The 9,897-nt window shown below is 35.4% G+C and overlaps 1 protein-coding gene across 1 annotated transcript; it reads left to right on the forward strand.

The window, feature by feature from the left end:
- The first annotated feature begins 1,493 nt into the window (after positions 1-1,493).
- On the forward strand, positions 1,494-7,973 carry ccdc106a (coiled-coil domain containing 106a). The gene is made up of 8 exons (XM_016563712.1): positions 1,494-1,578; positions 1,699-1,800; positions 3,318-3,503; positions 4,067-4,117; positions 4,895-5,125; positions 5,472-5,681; positions 5,779-6,082; positions 6,843-7,973. Exons 1-8 carry the CDS (start codon positions 1,524-1,526, stop codon positions 6,865-6,867), a joined length of 1,164 nt encoding a protein of 387 aa, XP_016419198.1. The 5' UTR covers positions 1,494-1,523; the 3' UTR covers positions 6,868-7,973.
- Positions 7,974-9,897: the final 1,924 nt, after the last annotated feature.

The raw sequence follows: 9,897 nt of genomic DNA on the forward strand, positions 1-9,897 counted from the left end.
TTTGATAAAATACATAATGAAATATAATCGTATATGGGTAACAGAGAAATTACAATTAGCTTCAAGCTACATGACAATTAATGAGATTAATACAACACTTCTACTTGAATGTCACTACCAATCAATATTGAGTGTTTGTAATAAGTTCTGACTGCGATCCAATGTGGATTTTGGTCAAATGAAATATGTTGTTAGTAACATTCTAGAAGAATTTTATGGGGAAGATACACAGTTACAACTTCTGTGGGGCGTGAAGAAAAAGTAATGTAACTAGTAGTGTAACTAATTACTGTTGCCAGAAAGTAATAAGTAAAGTAACAATATTACTTTTGAAAGGAGTAACTAGTAATGAGTAATATATTACATTCTTTGAGTAACTAGCCCAACACTGGTCACAAGTTTACAACCCTGAAACAATGAGAAATATACATATATGTGACAGGGTGTGTGATGGGTTTGTGCATGGTTTTTAATAAAATAAGTACATAGTTATGGATTAAAATCAAGTTTAGAAAAATAGTCATTTTCTGTCTTAATTTTATGTGTTGGGGTTGAGTTGTTAAGCTTGACAGTACCCTCCCTAACTATAATACAGCTCAAAATTGGGGGGGTTAGTCTGTTTATTTATCAAATATCTTGCACATTGTTTGTCAAATATTTTTCACAAGAAAGAAACAAATAAATACTTACATTATTACCATTTATACTCTGGGTACATTTCGTCAAGTAGCTACAAATTCAGTGAATTGCTTTAGAGACAAGACAAAATAACATTATTTTAACATTACTTTTATGATAATAAATTATTTCAATGCAAGTGCAACAATTTTATTCGTTACAATGGGCATACCAAAGTATTGTGAAAAGCTTTTAACACTTCATTTTGGTGAACCATCACTTGAAAAAGTCTGGGGGACTGAAATATTACTTTAATAATACTAAATATTATAATATAAATTACTAAATATTACAGAAAAAAATTCCTTCAAGGCTTTTATTTTGAACGTGCAGATTTGAAGGTGCCATAATAGTGTCTTTCTTCACGTTGTTTTTAGCACTGCTGCTGAGGGTGATTTAATTGTTATTGTTAGCAGGCTGATTCTTCAGCAAACACACAAACCGATGAAAGTGCATTGAGACACGCTTCGAATACGTGACAGGGAAGCACGATCACAAACGAACAACGGGTTGTACGTGTTTTGTGTCATCACGGGATAGAAATACTGCGTTTATTTGGGTAACTTAAATTCTGTATGGAACGGTCTAACGATTAGCTAGTTTTGCTAGTCATCTCAGTGCAATTAAACAAATGGTGTATTATCCCTCCACCACTACACTAACCGTGAATAGCCTGATCTGTATTTTTGTTATCAAGAAGAGTGCAGCTCATGTCATAACCTGTCTATGTAATTGTTTTGGTTGTGGATGGCTGGTGTTGGGGTGATTGAAAGATAGTGACAGTCAGTTTGCCTGTTTTACTGTAAAACGTGACAGCCGCTCTCTGTGTCTGAACCGGCGGAAATATGAATGATGCGGATGCAGCCTCAAGGAAGCACGCGAGTTCCCGAGAGCTCCAGAGTGAGTGCACGCGCTATAATAACACAGTCATAAATGCACTTTGGAGCTGATGCCGTGACACCTGTGAATTTCCCAGAATAATAATGTCCGTCCTACGTGTCTTTAATCACCTTTCTTCAGCTCCCAAGAATGAGGATGCGTATGAAATCTCCATTCCTTTTGAGGACAACAACTTTGATCAGCAGGGAGGCTTCTACAACCAGAATGACCAGAACTTTGACGGTCAGTTCAGTTTATTATCATTATCACTTGTTATTGTTCGAGTGTTTTAGCGAATGTTAACGGTTTAGTTCACCCAAAAATGAAAATTCTGTCATTTACTCTCGTTCAAACTCTCAAAGGCCCGTTCACACAAAGAACGATACATCAATAACTAACGTTACACTATATTAGCATCCACACTAACTAGCTTGAATTAGAACAGTTATTAAAACGTTATAGTCAGTGTTTTGTGAAGGTTACTTTGGAAATGTAATAGGTTACAGATTACAAGTTACCCTATTTAAAATGTAATCAGTAGTGTAGCTATTTCAGTTACTTTATTAAAGTAATGTAACTGATTACATTTGATTACTTTTTGATTACTTTTCTAAATTTAATCATTTTCAAACATGTAAACCAGGCAGGGTTAACCTTATAGTAGAACTCAACACTGATTAATGTCATTTTCCAAATCCTTCATCACTTGAATTAAGATTATAATCATTTAATTTTAAAAGCACAGCCACCACATAATAAGACTTACTTTGAGATCATGCTGAGGTTAAATACAGATTTAAAACCATAACAAGAAATAGTTTAGTAGCTATCTATGATGTTTCTGAAATCTAATTTTTATGACAGGAAACACTGGCATCTCACAAAGCCTTGGAAAAACAGTTAATTAAAAAAATAATAATAATAAAGCATATACATAAACCCAAATAGGAAATAAAACGGTTATGGAATAAGCATGTGTGCTATTCTGTGTCCTAAACTCCTGAAACATTGGTATCTCATATTTTACAGCAGTCAATGTAATTTATGAAAGAAGTCTATTAAATCTGTATGTGGGTGTGTGTGAAAAAAATCAGATGCAACCCCCTTGTAATCATTAACATTTTCACAAGTAACTGTAATTTAATTACACATTTTTTTATCAGTAACTGTAACTGATTACAATTACATTTATTTTGTAATAAAATTACGTAATTTAGTTAGCCTACATGTGACTAGTTACTCCCAACACTGCTGATAGTATCATCCTTGGTGTGAACAGCCCTTAAGAATTTCGTTCATTAATATCAAATTTAGATATTATTAATATTCTCTCATATTTATTCTCATTGGTTCTTGCGTATAAAGCATGCATAGCTGAGCTTCTGTGTTTACCATATTTGATGTGCTCTATGTACTGTATCTGCGTTGATCGATGTTCATATATTAATAAAAGCTTCAATTATTGTTTATATAAAGCTATCGTGTCTCTTTAGAAAACTTGGATTTCAAAGACTTGTTTCCTATGGATTACTTATATGATTTGTACTTTTTGATGCCTGAAAGTTTTGGTTTCATATACTTTGAGTGTATGTGCAGAAATGATGAGAGAATATTCAAATTATCCTTATTTTTGTTGAACAGAAATTGTATGTGTTTGAAAGGACACTAAGGCGAGTAAATAAAGACAGAATACATTATAATTTTTGGGTGAACTACGTATAGGTCAACATGTGATGATATTTGCTTGTGTTGTGATGCAGGTAGTGATCCGCCAGCACCGAGCAGCTCGTACCTGCTAATCACTAACCTGCGCACACAACTGCAGATCTCACTGGAGAAAAATTCATGGCTGCAGAAACGCATCGAGGACCTGGAGGAGGAGAGGGACTTCCTGCGCTGTCAGCTCGATCGGTTCATCTTCTCGACCAAGAGTCAGGAAAGCAACGGTGAGACGAGGACAGAACCAGAGGGAGAGAAGAGACAGAGAGTGAGCGAACACTGTGCTAATAGAGGATATTTAGTGCCACAAGAAAAAGTTAGTTGATGCGGTCAAAGGTCATTTGAGAAATAGTGGAATGTTTGGGAAAACTGTCATGTTCCACCTTAGTTTGTGCCTTTTCCCATAAACACCGTTCAGTTTACATAGTTTCATTTGTTATGCATACATGCTTTGTGTAGTGAAAGACAGGGGGTTAGATTTATAAAGTAAAATCAGTACTGAATAAATCTTATGTGTGCAAATTCAGTAAACAGTCTAATTCCAATCTACAAACCAGCTACATTATGCCCCAATTGTATGCATATTAAGTGTATTATGGACTTTGCTGCTACCGTCCACAGAAAAGAAAGAAAGGTGATAAACAGTTTTATTTTAAAAAGATGTTCTTGTACATTCTCTTATGATCATGGCTGCAGTAAATCATCATATGACGCAGAAGTCAGGCTGGGTATTAATACAGATTTCCCAAAGACTGACAGGAAGAAAACTGGATTTCTCTTTTCCCTGCAGGTAATGATTCCAGGAGTTTTTCTTGGAGAAGGAGAAGAGAAAATGATCGGGGTAACAACTTCTTTGACTTTCTACATTAGACTCATCTAATATTACTTATACTATTATAGTATTATAGTTTTTATTAATATTTAGAGTTTTTATTTTTATATTTTCAACTTTCATTTTGGTTACATTTTTTGAAATGTTATGTTCTTTTGTAATTTTGATCAGTTTTTTTTGTTTAAATCTTACTGTTTCAGTTTTAGTTCACATTAGCTTATTTATTTCCAGTTAGTAATTTTAGTGTTTTAACATATACTTGCTTCAGTTAATTGTCAAGGCAACATTTCTAATTTTCATTTATTTATTAGTTTTTCATGTAATATTTAGATTTTAGCTTATTTCAATTAATAAAATGTTTAATAATAGTTTGATTTAGTTATAATAAAATGATAATATCCATGTGCAGAACATGAATAAAACATCATACTTTAAAAATTCAGACGCTTCTTTTCACTTCTGGCCAAAGTCTGTGCTGTGTTGTCCTAACATGGTAAGGGCGAGAGTCCTTGCTGCAACATAAAGATCACAGGGGCCAGTTGCACAAACTTAAGATTGGTTCATTCTAAACCAGAATTAGTCTGACCAGCTAGCAGTTAGCTGAGGGTAATGAGTCTCATTTTTCAGGTTCAAGATAGGCCAGCCTTTAATCATTTTTATGTAACTGACTGAAAAAAAAAGTTAGGACCAGTCTTAAGGAAAAAAATCAGGCAACTAACTAGTAAGACTTGCCTAAGCCCATTATGCAACCGGCCACAGAATTAACTTTAATCATTAACGTTGCAGATCAACAAGTGGAGAGCCAGCGTTCGGCCAACCGTCAGTCATTCCAGCAGAGGCCAACCCAACAGACTTCAGCCAATCCCAAGGCCCTGAGCTCTGTTCCTGGTCCAGTCAGTGCTCAGATAAGTTCCTTGTATGTATCTCCCCACCCTCAGCCTCTTTTGCAGGGCCACGGTGGCGGCAGCACCAGCAGCAGCTGCAGTAACAACAACAGGTCCCTCAGTGAACTGCAAGGTGGGTCTCAAATGTTTTTTTAACCTGTATTTGTGCTACATTGTCATTTTGGTTTAAATATTTACTGTATGTCTACAATAAGCATATTTACAGTTTATCTAAGAAGCTAACTTCAAAAACTTTTTTGAGTGACTATATATTTACCATACTTCCATGTATGTTTCCATGAGTTTAATATTTTTCTAAAATATGATTAAAATGTTATTTACAATTTTTTTGTTATTGCCGTCTTAATGTTTTTGTGGAAACCGCAATACATTTTTGCATGATTCTTTGATGAATCAAATTCAAAAGAACAGCATTTGAATAGAAATCTTTTGTTTTTTATTTTTTTCTGCTTCCACAGAATCCCTCTCTCTTCTGGGAGATGAAGAAGAGGATGACTACCTTGAGGATAGCTACCTAGAGGAAGAGGAAATGATGTCAAGAGAGGATGTGATGACAGATAACATGTCACTTCGGAACATTGGCTCAGCTGGAAGACCCACCGGCAGTCATCCAGCTCTGAAGAGAAGAAGGGTTTTCCGAATCGCCAGAGGGAGAGAAAGACAGAGAGGTGAGCGTGACAGTGTGAGGAAACATGACAAACAAGTGATTTTCTTCTGTTTCTGATCTCTTTCTTCATCTTTCTCTCCTTATTGCTGTTGTTCTAGTGAAAGATGCAGCAGGTGTGCTGTTCCGCTATAAAAAGATCCTGGTAACATACCAGAGGTTGAAGAACATGTCCAAGGCCTTCCAGATCCACGGTGTAGATCGTAATACGGTGGCCTCTACCACACCCATTGCTGAGCTTCTGCTGGTGGCTCCAGAGAAGGTGGCTGAGGTGGGTGAGTTTGACCCGTCTAAAGAAAAGCTTCTGGACTACGCCCGACGCTGTTATATCGCCCTCGACCCCCAGACTCTCAGCAAAGTGCAAGCTCTGAAGAAGAACAACCTCCTCCTGCCCATCTCATACAGGTATTAATACATACATACAGATGCTTAGCAATCATTGTATTCCTGTTCAATTCCTTTTTACTCTTTGTCACTCTTCCAGGACATAGTAATTTGACACAATTAATAAACTAAGTAGTTAAAATGAACTGCTTGTATGTACTGTTTATTATTTATATGCGTTTATGGACTATATTGTTTAATCAATATATTCTTAATAAATAGGTTCTTTAATAATAAATATTGTATTTTTAGGATGCACAGATATTAAAATTCGTGCCAATAGCGATGAGTTGAGAACTGTGTTTTTTCCCTTAAAAATTGGTTTTTAAATTGTATAAATCAACTTTAAATTTACAGTATTAAAAATAATATTCTTTTTGAAATTTGCTAAAGATTACATTTATCAGTGTTAAAATGCTGTTTGTGATTGTAAAATTGTGATCTTAAAGATTAAATGTGGTAGATGACAGCACAGGTAATTGAAATGTAAAAATAGTTAAAATGAGCATGCATAATTAAGTATTCAAAATCATAAATATCCATTATGAACTGAGATATAGCTTCATGAAAGAGCTTTATTTTTATCAGTGGGTTATTAACGACTTGTGTAAATCATAATACCATTCTTACATAATCTGTTGCATTTGATTCAATGTGGCAATTTAGATAAAAACACATTTATGAATGATTCAAAACTACACATTCTTACATAAGGCACAAAATCTTGTATTGACAAACACTTCAAAAAAACTGACCGTCGATTTTTTTTATGCTTCTCCAGGTTGAAAGGAACGGATAATCGATAATTGGAAGAATTAGCGGGGTGATTCTTATCCTGCTATACAGTGAAACCCTTCACTGTATTTTAATGTACCATAGGACACACATCTCAACCAACACATTGTTCTGTTCAGATCCGCTGTACTCTGAACCAAGTGTACTATTAGCTCTGTTCACTCACTCATAAAGCTGGACACTCAAAGCTGCGGGTGGGTTGCACACTTATGCTTTCAGGTTTGGTATTTTAAAAGAGAACTTGGTTCTCAAACCCATTTTACGTCATTCTTTCATAACAGACTTTTTAGTATCCCCTAATTGTTGCTCTAGTTAAAGGTCAAGAATTTACACTTTAGTTTAGTTTTTGTGATGTGCAGCTCTATAGCAGAAATTCTCTGTTGGGTCATTAGATCCACTCAGTTGTCCCAAGCGTGTGTCCTGGTTCTCCGTATCTCGTAGCACTTACTTGACAGACTGAAAGACTTTTGAAATGTAGGTTCTTCTAAAAAGTGGTGCACGCATAGACCCATGCACTCCTCCTATTTTAACACTGTGCTACTCTTCGCAAGCGGCACCTGTACGTTCTCATTAGAACCTCTTTGGATATGATTTGTGGAGTGTTCGTGCATGTGTCTCCCTTAATCATGGCCTGTCTCCTATTAGATGACACTGACTGTTCAGCATGTGCAAAGTTTATATAGTGTAAATCAGTGATAATACATATTAAAACAGTTGGTAATAGTACTAGTCTAGTCTAGTACCGCATAGTGCAGATGATAATGTTATGTGAGGGAGTGAGTGCAGAGATGTTCCTGTTCTACCTGGTGCTGAAGTTCTCATGAGTGTGTGTGTGTCTTTGATTGTGTGTTTGTCGAATTCACTGTCGACGTCTGGATGCATGTTGGGTGTTTGTTAATATGCAGCGTGCTTGAGATTAGACTATTCATGGCTTCTTCGAGCACATATTGAAACCTCCAAGTGGCTAATAAAAAACAGCAAGTTTCTCTTTACATCACAATCTTCTTCTTCCTAACCATCAGATCATGTTTGTGGGAACACTACAAAAAGTTTCAGTTTGTTAACATTAGTTAATACATTAGCCCCCGGTTTCACAGACAAGGCTTAAAAGGATAGTTCACCCAAAAATGAAAATTTGATGTTTATCTGCTTACCCCCAGGGAATCCAAGATGTCGGTGACTTTGTTTCTTCATTAGAACACAAACGAAGATTTTTAACTCAAACCGTTGCAGTCTGTCAGTCTTATAATGGAAGTGAATGGGAATCACGGCTTTGAGAGTAAAAAAAAACATACACAAACAAAACCAAATTAAACCCTGCGGCTCGTGAGGATACATTGATGTGTAAAGACACAAAACGATCGGTCTGTGCAAGAAACTAAACAGTATTTATATCGTTTTTTTACCTCTGATTCACGCAATGTCCGAACTGTTTGAACTGTCGTGAGCGGCGGCGCGTCTTCCTGAGCGCGTTCTCAGACGCGTCTTATTCTTCTTGCTTATAAGTGCATTACCACCACCGATCTCTCAAATGGACCATTGACACTCCATCTACAATCTCAATTAGGAGTGTCAATGGTCCACTTGAGAGATAGGTGGCGGTAATGCACTTATAAGTCTGCGATCCGCCGTAAAGCAAGAAGAAGAAGACACCTCAGGCGCCTGCTGTTGAGAACACGCTCAGGAGGACACGCCGCCGCTCAGGACAGTTCGAACAGTTTGGACATTGCGTGAATCAGAGGTAAAAAACAATATAAATACTGTTCAGTTTCTTGCACAGACCGATCGTTTTGTGTCTTTACACATCAATGTATCGTCACGAGCCGCAGGGTTTCATTTGGTTTTGTTTGTGTATGTTTTTTTTTTTACTCTCAAAGCCGCGATTCCCATTCACCTCCATTATAAGATTGACAGACTGCAACGGTTTGTGTTAAAAATCTTCGTTTATGTTCTAATGAAGAAACAAAGTCACCTACATCTTGGATGCCCTGGGGGTAAGCAGATAAACATCAAATTTTCATTTTTGGGTGAACTATCCCTTTAAGCCTAGTCCTAGACTAAAATGTAAATCTGAGCTGGTTCAACTGAAAGAAACTTGCACTGACTGATCTTAAAACATGTCAGTGCCTTTGTTTTGTCTTAAGATGCACACCAATAATGATTTTTTCTAAGGCATGTTTATAAAAATGACTTAAATGTCCTAATTGAACTATGGCCTAATCCTGGCTTTGGCTAAGCCCTGTCTATGAAACCGGGCCTAAACTAAAATGAACAGCATTACTATTGTTCATTGTTGATTTATTCCCATTTATACCCTAGTGAAAAATAAATATACTAAAATGTATTTAAAATACATTTATTTCATGCTAAGTATACTACATATACATTTACATATTTATGTACTTAATAAAAAATATCCTGCAATTGTACTTACGGTATACTAAACCGATATACTTAAAGTCTACTGAATCGGAACAACTAATTTTGTACTTAATGAACTTTAATTGTCCGTAAGTAGTGCTGAGGTCTTACTAAAGATATACTGAAGTACTGACTGTGCTAAAGTGGAACTGTTGCAAGTATACTTTAGGTACACTTTAAATATCTTACATTTAAAGACCAATATTATTCAAAGATCATACAATCCTCAACAGTTGTGACATTAAAACACATTTTAGGCTTAATATTAAAAAATGTGCATTGTGCACAAGTAGTAATAAAGTTTAATTAAAATTTTTATATCACTAAGTCTCAAACAATATGTCAGTAAATATGTTAAAGGGGTCATATGATGCTGCTAAAAATAACATTATTTTGTGTATTTGGTGTAATGAAATGTGTTTATGCGGTTTAAAGAACTATACTAAGAATGAAATGAATGTATTTTAAATATCACTTTTTTTTTTTTACTAGGGTAATACATTATTTATAAAACTTGAAATTCTAAAAATGTATTAGTCTATGTAGAAATGAACACTAACCTAAATTAATTCTTAAAATTATTTTCTTTTGTTAGTTCATGATACCTAATACATTAACTA

Source organism: Sinocyclocheilus rhinocerous, unplaced genomic scaffold (genome assembly GCF_001515625.1).
Source record: "Sinocyclocheilus rhinocerous isolate Xijiao unplaced genomic scaffold, SAMN03320098_v1.1 scaffold491, whole genome shotgun sequence".
NCBI lineage: Eukaryota > Metazoa > Chordata > Actinopteri > Cypriniformes > Cyprinidae > Sinocyclocheilus > Sinocyclocheilus rhinocerous.

Bases quoted from the DNA above. Each gene is read 5' to 3' on its own strand.
- ccdc106a (XM_016563712.1), top strand. From the start codon at position 1,524: ATGAATGATGCGGATGCAGCCTCAAGGAAGCACGCGAGTTCCCGAGAG. The intron at 1,801-3,317 runs GTCAGTTCAGTT...GTTGTGATGCAG, and splicing joins GAATGACCAGAACTTTGACG to GTAGTGATCCGCCAGCACCG. The intron at 3,504-4,066 runs GTGAGACGAGGA...TTTTCCCTGCAG, and splicing joins CAAGAGTCAGGAAAGCAACG to GTAATGATTCCAGGAGTTTT.